The 12413-nt window shown below is 34.6% G+C and overlaps 1 protein-coding gene across 4 annotated transcripts in view; it reads right to left on the bottom strand.

Annotated features, from left to right (window-relative positions):
• Positions 1-204: 204 nt before the first annotated feature.
• Positions 205-12413, bottom strand: part of EDRF1 (erythroid differentiation regulatory factor 1) — a 33282-nt gene continuing 21073 nt past the window's right edge. For all 4 annotated transcript variants that reach the window (XM_034436433.2, XM_034436432.3, XM_087871632.1 and 1 more), the window contains 9 exons: positions 11489-11689; positions 9896-10114; positions 6578-6801; positions 5475-5633; positions 4355-4504; positions 4076-4229; positions 3760-3875; positions 3299-3465; positions 205-529 (listed from right to left, as the gene is read on the bottom strand). In XM_034436433.2, coding sequence (XP_034292324.2) covers positions 364-529; positions 3299-3465; positions 3760-3875; positions 4076-4229; positions 4355-4504; positions 5475-5633; positions 6578-6801; positions 9896-10114; positions 11489-11689 — 1556 coding nt within the window. In that variant the 3' untranslated portion in view covers positions 205-363. The remainder of the gene's footprint in view (positions 530-3298; positions 3466-3759; positions 3876-4075; positions 4230-4354; positions 4505-5474; positions 5634-6577; positions 6802-9895; positions 10115-11488; positions 11690-12413) is intronic.

The raw sequence follows: 12413 nt of genomic DNA, 5'->3' as shown, positions 1-12413 counted from the left end.
AGGTCCCGATACATCACATGACGCCACCGTGACGTGAGTTTGACACCCCTGCTCTATTATTTCTCTTCTGTCTTCCACACATCTTTTCATTTTTCTTCTTTTTTTATTACTTCAAGCGTCCTAGAGCAGCCCCATGGTGAGATAGGTGGCAAACATATTTAACAAATAAATATAATAAACCAAAAAACACCTCTTACAGTGACATTTAAAGAATAATGGTCAAAGTTTATTTTTCCAACTGTACAATCTTAAATATGTAACAATATAAATAAAATCAAGCAGTCCATATTGGACAAAAGCACACATTCCATTTTGATCAAGGCACTGATTTACCACAATGCAGTATGCCAGCATTAAGGTGGATCATTGAATTCCCAGATTATTTCCTTCATTGTCCTGAGTCAGCTGTTGCAGTATGTTTAAAATAACGTCTGTTCTTTCCAGTAAAGTTAGATTTTTGTTTGCTGCTGATCGCAAGAGAAGTGAGTAAGCATACTTATTCACCTTAAGGTTTTCTTCATCTTTACCGCTAGAGAAAAGTAGAGTGGAACAGACGTTATCCAAATGCATAAAGAACTCTGAAAAATACTGTCTTTGCTACAGCACATCAATAGGAACAAGAGACACTTCCGTTTGTTCAAGAGGGAGAGTTCCCTAATTTACATAAATTTTTCCCCCACTGAAGGTTTTTGAGTCACATCTCATACTGCTTCTAAAAGTTGTCCAAACCCCAAAAACAGTTTTTCTAGGGGCGAGAAAGCTTCATTTTGGTGGCAATTTATTGGATCAAAAACTTTCTTTCAGAAATGCATCCATATAGAAAGTTAACTGAAGACACCTATTTGCATGTTTCTTTCCCATCCTTTTTAATAAGAAAGCAGATATTTTACGCAAATATTTTCACTCAATACAACAAGAAGCAATTAAAGAATTAACGCTTGGCAACGGAAGCAACAGCCTAAATTATTATATTTACCAGTTATACAATTCTAATTCCAATAATACTATCAGAATATCCAGAATTGTTCTTCTAATTATCAATTTAAAATATATTGAGAGTCATGTAACAATAGCAACCTGGGGGGGGGGGGAAGGTGCATCTTATACTCCGAAAAATACGGTAGTTGAAAGGAATTTAAATTTAAAATGTGCCTTTTGTCCTTTTATTTATTTTCTATGAGGCTTACAATGGGGCACAGCTGATCCGTGGTGTTCTTTGACACACCACTGCAGCCACCAAGTCTCCACCTACCATCACCGGTGCAGGAGCTCCTTCCCACCCCCGGTATTGCAAACCCCGCGGTTACGGGGTTTGACAATCATATTGTCACTTGAATGTTTCAATAAGTTCAATGTCACAGCATGAAAACTGTTCTAAATGGACTCTGTTGACATGTGCAAGTTATCGAATTATATAAATGCAGATGCAAACCAGGGTAATATTCCACCATCTATCTCCCTAAAATACAATATGACATGCTGATTAAAATTTCACAAACCTAAAACTTAAATTTAGTTACCAAGTCCCAAACCACAGAACTACTGGCAATCCTGCTATCATGGCTGTTCACTGCTGGCACGCAGAAGTGTTATAATATCAGTCATAATTAAAGAGTTCAAAAATATCACAAAAGTACAAGTGGTCCTTATTTAGAGACCACAATTGGAATCAGCTTGGTGGTGATGTGAAGTCGTTACTAAGTAAAACCACAACTGGATTTATTATCTTGATTTGCTTTACAGATCTGCAAAGGGCGTAGTTATGAGGATGGGTCATATAATATGAGGCAGTTGTTAACAAGGACTACCTATATGGTCTTTCTGCTTTAATGATTAATTAAAACATGTTTTAATGAGAAAAGTATAATACAGCTGATGATTTATGTCATATTCTTTGAAAAAAAATACTGATTTTAGTTCTCCTTCACCTGCCCCAAATGAAAATTTCAAACTTCTAAAACTATGGTCAGGTACAATAAACTTCTATTACCATAGTACCAGTATATTCTATTACTACTAGTACCAATAGAATTAGAGCAATTATTGCTATCAACAGGTTATATAACAAATGCATTAATTTTGAAATAGGAATTATTTTCTTTATGTTCTGTATTTATATTGCCATCTTGTGGAGACTTAGAAATTCTAATACAATTCCTGTGAACCTTCTATTACAATTTCAACCTGCCATACATTCATTTCCTTTTCTTTATGGATATCTTTTGTCCTGGAATGCTAACATTGTCAGTTTTAAATTGATTATTGACTTTTTCCTGGCAAGATTGCAGAGTATCTACTTTCCTTTCCCTTCTTATAAAAAAAACATTGACAGCTTTCCCCCCATTTGGCTGAATCAAAATAATAAGAACTTAATGCTAAAAATAAAAACTTTCATCACTTGATATAACAGCTCTGAGATTCAGTAAACTACACAACAAAAGCATGTAATTTATTACCTTTATCCATTGGTACCCCATATGAAATATACATATGAATTAAGCACATATGAAAGTAATCAGAATTTGTCATATAAAGGTAAATACATATAAAGGTAAAGGTAAAGGTTCCCCTCGCACATATGTGCTGGTCATTACTGATTCTAGGGCACAGTGCTCATCTCTGTTTCAAAGCTGAAGAGCCAGTGCTGTCCGAAGACTTCTCCATGGTCATGTGGCCGGCATGACTAAACGCCAAAGGTGCACAGAATGCTGTTACCTTCCCACCAAAGGTTGTCCCTATTTTTCTACTTGCATTTTTTACGTGCTTTCGAATGCTAGGTTGGCAGAACTTGGGACAAGTAACGACAGCTTACCCCGTTATGTGGTACTAGGGATTCGAATCACTGAACTGCCGATCTTTTGATCAACAAGCTCAGCGTCTTAGCCACTGAGCCACCGCATTCCATATAGATACCTGAAAAAAAGGGTAATACCCTTTTTCTTTATCTTCAGTTCCTATCTAAATCTTCTATGTTCAACAGAATATATGCAGTATCTTGAAAGATAGATAAACAAGCATTTCCTCACTTAACAAGGTTCACACTAGATAACATGGAGTAAATGAAAATGAAACACTAAAATGAAGTTTACCCAACTGTTTGTGCCTCCTAAAATATGACCACATATACAGAACACACTTAAAAGAGCAGGAGGTAACTCTGCAGAGTTTGTAAAACTATTCTAGGATTTCTATTTAAGAGTACTGATACCAAGCCAGTGATTCAAATTCACATTTAAAGAAATTTCTCCATGGTTTGGAGTAGCATTAAATGAAAATAACACAATATTCTGGCATTTACCCAGTTTTTTTCTTGGTTGACGAAAGCAACTTGATGAACTGAAGGAGGAGGAAAGACAATCGAGATTCAAATATACTAAGGAGCTTCAATACTTCTTCTTTATTAAGGTTAGTAGATGGATCTTCAACGGGAACTCTCTCAGCATTGTTTGAGTCATCAACACATTTCTAAACAAAAAGGGTGTTAAGGAATTACTGTAATATCCATACAATATGCCTTCCAAATTTTATTAGGTGCACTTCTACAGTCAGAACTCTATATTACAATTTTAGAAAAATTACTTAAAGTGAATCAATAAAATTGAACCTTTTTATAAAACATCTTTTTATAACAAATATCAACTTTGATATATGAACTTTTTGTAACAAATATGAACTTTGATACTTTGACAAAACATGATATGCAATATAATATGCAAGCAAATCCAATCATAATATGCAAATATGAAAAGTAATAGTTACCTGTTCACAATCAGCACCAAGCTCTTTCCTGATAGATTGAAAAACAGACCGGCATTGAATCATTATATCTAAGGCCCCAGACAAAGTCTTTAGTTTTCCGGTGCTGCTATTCTGACCTAGTAGAATCAGAAAGTAAGCAACATAAATAGTTCATCGCTGCCCTGCCCCAAAATAAGAATCTACAAATGTTCTTTTTGAACACATACTGCAAACATTTTGTTCAAAGCCACCACCAATAGGTTCTCAGAAAACTACTCATCAATTTAAAATAGGATTGTACTCTAAATTAGGAAATGCTTTAATTTAATTTACTTACTTGTCATCTGAAATTCAGCAAACGCCACTCTTTCCAATTGCACGCGGAGAAGTTCACATGGTGCATCCTTCAAGAGCTGAAAAAACTTCACAGCTTTACTGTAATGAAGATCAACCAGTATCCTGTGCTGTTTACGCTGATGCTCATCCCCAACCTTCATCAATAACATAGTTTGACAAATCAATTCAAGATAATATTAGGCATTTTACCAACATACACATTTATAAGCATATACATTCACAGAAAGACCATGTAACCATGCAATTTTGGAGAAAATACCTGATTTCTCAAACAGCTGTGGTACATGGAAGCCAACCTGTGGTGAATTGTGGCTGCCCGGTACTGGCAAAGAGGTTGCCTTGTAGTCACTAACTCAACATCACAGTATTTCAAAGATTTCATCATTGATTCACTAACTTCTTTTTCTATCTAAAATACACAAAAGAAAAACTTTCGAATTAAAATCTATTCAATTTATAACTCCTTTATAGTCCTGTCCAAAATGATAAAGCGTAATAAGGCTTGACAGTGATCATATAATTTGTCTCCCAATGATATCACATTAAATCTATTTTCAGGCCTAGGTTCACCATTGAAACTGCATCGGTAATCCCACAAGAATGACCTATGTCAGAGAGAGACACAAATTTCCTTCCAGGTTTCCATAGCTGACCATGACATAAGGTGAATGGCATGACATTCTAAAGCATGGTCAGTGTTGTCAGGACAAAATAATACACTTGATCTGATTTCATTTAGAAGTACGGAATGCTTATTTACAATTAAATTACATTAACCGAATGCAGTTAAAGTGAATACTCACTACATATATAATTTGCCCCTTTTATCATATAGTATTTGCAATTCAGTAGAAATTATTGAACCAGCTTTAAGGTCCATGGGGCTCTGAAAAGGATCTCAGATTGTGCATTTCTGTCTTAAATAATGGGGGGCCCACCAATCTCTTGGAAAAATTGTCCCAAGTGTACCAATCCAATCACAGAGCTCTTTGAGAATCCTGTTCATAATCCTATCAATGGGATTTCTAAGGAATCGTTATCTGAATATAGCCTTCCTTATTTATTGCAACCTTGTATTATTATTTTTTGTCTTGTTTTTGTGTCAGAAATCATTAATAATTTTCATCAAGATGCATCACTATATCAGTTTCTTCATTCTTTTTAAGTGTGTATATTACAATACAGTTTTAATTTAATTGTTTTAAACTTTAGTTTAAATTCTGTAGAACTATTTGATGGAAGCTTAACAGAGAAGTAACACAGCCATTCAATAACAAACAATCATATTATTGTGGCATTTAACAAACCATATATATATCCTCATTATTTACCCATTGGTAAAACAAGTTGATATTCAATAATCAGATGAAATCTGATACCTGTTCCTGAGCTTTCCTAGATAGTGGTGCATAGTCTTGCAGCAGAGTTGCCATGGTAAAATAGGTAGTGGACAGTTCCCAGTTGACAGAATCCCAAACAGCTGGATGAACTTCTCTTTTGTTCAACGATCGTAAGGCCTTCAGATAATAATCAACAGCCTATAAGATTTAATAATTATGGAATATGAGACATTTACAGATGTATGGAAACCAGTAATAGTAATATTATTGTTAAGTCTCACAAAGGGCAGTCAATAGTGTGGGCTGATTTTTAACGCTAAGTATAAATAGAATTATATTAAGAGGACTGTTGTCCAGAGTTTCTGGATGTGGAATTATCCAGATATAAAGGACTATAGAATTCCTAGCCTTTGGGAATAGGAATACCTGGGATTTGAGATATCTGAGTATATCAAAGAGTCACAAGTTACGGAATATTACTTTGCTTTTAAATCTCTCTATACATTCTGGATTCTGAAAATATTTTCACAATTTATCAAGTTTTCAAATATTAATCAATGAAAGAGTCAGTGTAAATTCTTACATATCCAAAGCAATATCCTTTTATGATCACAAATCAGGATCTTATACCCAAAGTGTTCATTACACTTAAAAAAACCTATGTTCTATAGTTCCCTTGTGACTGTTTTCTATTAAGGAAAGAATGTAGAAAAAGACAAAGTAAAGAGCTATTTGGGCTTCCACAACATATTTATCTAAAGTTACAATGCAAAGTCCCAATGTGAGTAGTTACTAATATAAATAATCCAGTGGAAAAACAATCTGAATCAAGAACAATAAAAGCTGCCTATCCATATTTTATTAAAAACCTATTAAAATTTTTAAAGGAGTTGTAAGTTTGAAAGAATGATTTTAAACAATATTGCCAGGATAAAATGTAGATACTAATATAAATTTCTTGCCCATAGCAAAGATAAAACTGCATAATAAATATAAGCATGAAGTTCATACTAATATTATCGTACTATACTTGAAAACTTAAGCCTATACCATGATTATAAAATTAGTATACAAACACTGTATTCTAGTGTACATTCCATTGATGTATTGCAGTCCGCTTAAATGTTTAGGCCTAGCCTTACCTTATTATAATAAAGAGCCTCTTCAGGAGAAAATTCTCTTTTGAAGTCTCCGCCCACTGCACAGTGCGCATGTGCACAAATCCGCATTAACCTTCCCATGTTACACAAGAGAAGAGCAGCATTGGTTGAATCATCAATGGATTCAAAGTTCTGAATCCCTTTTTCAAAAAAAGAGAAACTTTTCTTCCAAAGTTGCTGCTCTGCTGTAGATACCATCTTGTTCTCTGTAACAGAATAAAAGAAAAGGGACCCATTTCATTCACAGAAATCAGAAAAAACTATATGGAATAAATATCTGAACACCATTCTGGAAAATGAAATAAAAATATGTTTACTTTAAATGCATAAAGAACATTTCAAATGTTTTTGTTTTTCCAAGAGACACACTGGAAACTGTCAGGAGTAAGCAGCATGGCAGTACAAAAACAAGTAAATAAATATTTTTAAAAAGCTGTTTCCAACTTTTTTTCTTCCTGAACATTTTGGTTCCATGATGGTTACCAGGATTGTGAGAAAGTCATAAATAGCTAAGAATCTAAATATAAATTCTTAGACTTCACAGGAAAATTACTCCTAAAACAGAATATTCTTCAAAAAGCATATTTAATTTTAATGTTTTCAGGTTAACAATCTCATGTATGTTATTAAAATGTTTCCAGATTTTATTTTTAAAAAGAGCATAGAAACCATAAGTTTTGATCTGATTAAAAACATAATTTATCAGATCATAGATGCAAATTCTGCTTGATCTTTTCTATAGATATAGTATCAAGTTATAAATGAACAATGAAAAAACTCAATGAAATCTAGGAACATTTTGCATAAGATAGGCATCCTTATATGTATTATAAACAAAGAGTATACACAGAAGTGTTTACAGGTGTAACAAAAGCAATGGAACTCTGCTTGGTATTTATATGGTTAATGGCTAATAAACAGTAAGATTTTTTTCTACAAGGTTATGGGAATTTCTGTTGAAAGTTAACAATACTATTTTTAATAAAAAAGGAAGAGATTTTGCTTTAGATACTACTAAATAGTTTGAGACACTAAAGTTCATATTCATGAGATTGAAAACCTGAAATAAACTAAACTAATGAACTAAAACTGAACTAAAAATGTGTCACCAACAGGATGAGAAGAAGAAAAGATTAGAGACTAGAATTAAATCGAAAAAGAAAACAAACCAGGCAGGACAGCAGCCTGAGAAGGGAAAAATCTGGAATCATTTGTATTAGGCAACCTACAGGAAGGGTGTGGTCTGGGGTAGGTAAAATTCCACCAGAAATAATGTGACCTGGGGTCCTGAGAATTCTCTGCAGGAAGGATGGTACATGGGTACGAAAAACAGTCCCTATCTTCCTGCATTATTATTCCAGTGAAGTACCGTATTTTTTGGACTATAAGACGCATGTGTCCCCTCCAAAAGTGGGTGGAAATATCTGTGCGTCTTATAGACCAAATGTTGCCGAAGCCCCGCCCATCCGCCAGCCCCCACCCTTCGGCCTCTGCCTCCCAGCAATTTGCCTCCTTGCATCAAACAGCAAACAGCCTGGTCAGCTTCAGCACAGCCTGATTTAGCACGAGGAGCTGATTAGCAGTTGGATCGGCCTCCCGGAATACCGACAATCAGCTGTTCCAGGCTGTAGGGATCACCACCACCTATCGCCCCCTCCGCGTGCCCCATTTTTGGCTTCCATGCGCCCCATTTTCGATCTGTGCTCATCTTGTTTTCCGTGCGTCCTGTTCGGCCTGGAATGGGCTGAAAACGGGACATGGGAGGCCAAAAATGGAACGTGTGGAGGCCGAAAATGGGGTGCGCAGAGGTAGCGATAGGCGGCAGTGATCCCCGCAGCTGGAACAGCTGATTTTCAGTATTCCAGGAGGCCGATCCAACCACCAATCAGCTGCTCATGCTAAATCAGTCTGTGCTGAAGCTGACAAGGCTGTTTGCTGTTTGCTGCAAGGAGGCAAACTGCTGGGAGGCAGAGGCAGATTTTTTTTTCTTGTTTTCCTCCCCAAAAGCTAGGTGCGTCTTATAGTCCGGAGCATCTTATAGTCTGAAAAATATGGTAGTTAATCTTTTGTATTAGAAACCTATACAAATTCCATTTCATATAGTTAGTGAGTAACTCCATGGGGATAGAGAGTAAAGAAGTTAATGGAAAATTTGATAGAAAATTAAGGGAGAAAATATGGGCTACATTGTAAGAATGAAATGGCATGTTTACACTTGGTTCAGTTTTTCTTTTGTAATAGTAACTGAGAAAGCATACAACAAAAGTAGTTGGATTATTTATTTTGGAATTATTTAATTTCTTGCAGTTACAAGCAATAATATTGTACTGATTCTTTTAAATATTACCCCGACTGTGAAAGAATAAACTTTTGCTTCTCTTCCTGAAAGAAAAAAATAGCAACAAAAACTGTGATTAAATTGGCAGAGCAGGTATGATGCAGGTACCATTAGTTAGGTCCCAAGGGACATGTCTTCTCTGCCATGCCATGGCATCGACCTTATGGAACATTTCCCCCCTCCCCTAATTTTAGTTTAACTCCAACCCTTTCGACATTCTGGAAGGCCCTTAAGACTTCACTATGATATTAGGCCTGAGGCTCCCAGGGAACTAAAGACTTGCTTAGATGGCTTCACTGTTATTATTCTTATAGTTATTCTCACCTAGGGTTTATATCTTTGTTTTTTATAATATTTACCTTTTAAAATGATTTTTATATGTTTTACATTGTTTCCTTTATATGTAGTTTAATCTATCTGTTGTCCATCGAGACACACCTTTGGCAAGATGTGCAGCAATATAAGTTTAATAAATAGATAAATAAATAAAATTATAAAATACATTTTATTTTTGCTTTCTTCCACTAATGTGCAACTAGCAGCCAGATTAAGAAATCAGCTTGGCATTTGAAAGAAACACTAGGCAAAGGAGTATCAACTCCTATGGCTTATTCTCAATTATTTTCCTAAATTAGCAATACTGTATGTATATTAAATCAGTGTCACCTACGTTTATGGAAGTGACTTCATAATGCTTTACAATTATACTTAATTAGATTCTGCATAACAGTTTCTCAATTACATTGTACACAATCAACGCATTATCTTCTACTTTTGGGATTGTTTTCTGATAACTGTAGATCCAGGCTTAAAATACCAACAGAATATATACATTGCAAATTATCCTAAAAATATGAGTTCCAGGTGTAGCTATAAAAGGGTTAGCTACACTAACCCTACATGTATAATATATACCTACACACATGGCTAAAATAAACACATACACATATAAATATACTTGCCTACTCTTTCACTTTGTAAAGCAGCAGCTTGGTTCATATAAAATACTCCAATTTCATTTTGAATATTGCCCATTCTCTTCACCACTTGGGTATACTGCTCTGGATTCTGTTCTTTTAAATTACTAAAAAGCAAAATTTCATGAGCTGCCTCATAACATTTGCAGCTGACCGAAAGCTGGCATTCCAAATCTGTAGACAGGTCAGTAGCCCAAGAAAATACTACAAGAAAAAAATTAGCATAATAAGTTGCCAAATACTTACTATATAGAAGTACATGAAAAGCTATTGAAAAACAATTTAAGGAGGATAAACTACTGGAATCAGCTAGTAATTAGACATTCACTATCATTTGTACATGCAAAACATTGTTAAGAGCTATTATGTAGAAAATGAGGCTATAATCCATTGTTGACCAAGAAGACAAAAACTATTGCATTTCTGTTCTAGATATTTCTAGCTAAAGTTACGTTTAGATCCATTCCAATTTTATATGCAATAGAATCTTTGGCCATAGTGGCCAAACCTAGTGGCTATAGTACACTATAAAGTAATATAGGGGGTATGCCCCTCTAGGTTTTGCTGTACCTCTCAATCATTTTCAATACTGTCAGCAGAATCCTTCTGACCCACATAGCCACCATCTTTTAAGATGGCTTCAGTCCTTGAAAGTTGTCTAGAGCTGTATCCAACTCCTTCCATTCTTTCCATTTAGACAAAAAAAAAGCTTAAATAATGTATAAAAATTCAAGTTCTAAATCAATGTCTATTATCATTTATAAATTTGGTATGGGCAATCACAAATAAAAGGTTAATTACAATGTTCTACCTATCAGTTGGAATACAGATTAGAACCTGAACATCCAGATTTTAGAAAAGTCTGAACTAACCTAATCATTACAGCCATTTGGATTATTATTATATCTGTATCTATATCTCTATATAGACATATCTATATCAGATAACTATATCTGTTTACTTTACAGGTAGTCCTTGTTTAGACCACAATTGAGACCAGGAAGTCAGTTGAGTGAAATGACAAATATGTTCATATTACTTCACCTTTTGTTTACAAGACCTGCAAAATTCATAAATGTAAGGATTAGTCATAAAGTTACTTTTCCATTACTGTTGTAACTTAGGCAGTTGCTAAATGAGGACTGCCCTTTTGATTTACTTCAGCTTTCTTTTGTTCCAGAGACATGCAAGTCATGTCTTAAATGTGAAAAATGGTCGTAAAGTTATTTTTTTCATGACTCTTATAACTACGAACAGTAGCTAAACTGTTAAATAAGAACTACCAATAGTCAAATTATTCTGGAATTACATGGAGTGTACATGTCCCTCATAATGACATTGGCTAGAGATTAGCTTCAAACAATTCCTTAAAAATTGTTTGAAGAAAAAAATATATAAAGAGTCCTTACATTATATAATAAAAGGCACAGCTACTGCTTATTTTACTGGATCCAGACATTTTATTACCAAAATGATTCAAAGGGCAATATATTGCTGCCGAAAAAAAGTATAGTTCTTTTATTTTGATTTGGAGAGCTACTTGACATATTGTTACACTCAGGTTGCAGTCGTGATTACCTTGACAGCTAGACTCTCGATGTAGGCTATGCAGTATTTCCTGATCTTCTTTTGTTTGAAAGTTATATTCTTCAAGATATGCAGCTCTGTTGTTTGCATTCTGGGCCAGCATTAATTGAATATCACCACAAAGAGTTAAACTCTGACAAAGAAATAGGAGTACTTCAGAAAGCATGTTCATGAAGAGGCAGCAATATGCATCTAATGGGGGGAAAAATCAGAAAGGATATTGGTGAACTGGAAGTTAAAATATCTCATTACTAAGAAACCACATTATGAAGAATTGTAGTATTCTAGCCTCAAACCTTCTGGCAGATTCAAGAAATAAAAGTCCATGTATCTAACTTCTAACATCAAGTGTGCTTACATAAATTGCAAGTGCTAAGAGTAGTGTTTACTGGTGTTTTGCTAGTAGCAAATATCATTGCCTGAATCCATATTTATGGATTTATATTCAGATGGTGGGTACCAGTGAACTGCCAATTGCTTCTCTTGATTTTGTAATAATTTGATCTAAAAAAATAGCAAATCAGATGACAGCATGCAGTAAAACAAACTGCTAGCATCATATTTATGGAATAAAATACCTCTGGGCTCCCCACAGTTTTCTTAGACATTTTTAGAAAATAAAAATATATCAGAATTACAATTCAATGCTTTATTTATACATTTACTAAACTGATGCCCTGTTTCATTGAAAGGGTTAGGGTTGAACTGAGGTGGGTGTGAGCATTCTAGGAGGCCTGGGGGATTAGGGGCAGGAAGAAATTTCACCAAACTGCCTGCTGACTGCCCACTCCAGAGATATTAGAAATAATTAAATTGTAAAATAATTTGTATCTGAAGCAGCCAGTTTAAAACCCTCAGATATAAAGAAATTACAAGTGTTAAAGTAGATATAAAAATATACATCTGAGATATATAA

This window comes from Pantherophis guttatus, chromosome 6, assembly GCF_059756535.1.
Source record: "Pantherophis guttatus breed Tessera chromosome 6, ASM5975653v1, whole genome shotgun sequence".
NCBI classification, from domain to species: domain Eukaryota; kingdom Metazoa; phylum Chordata; class Lepidosauria; order Squamata; family Colubridae; genus Pantherophis; species Pantherophis guttatus.
Note: the sequence above shows the minus strand (reverse complement) of the source record. Positions and strands in the feature narration are given on the sequence as shown.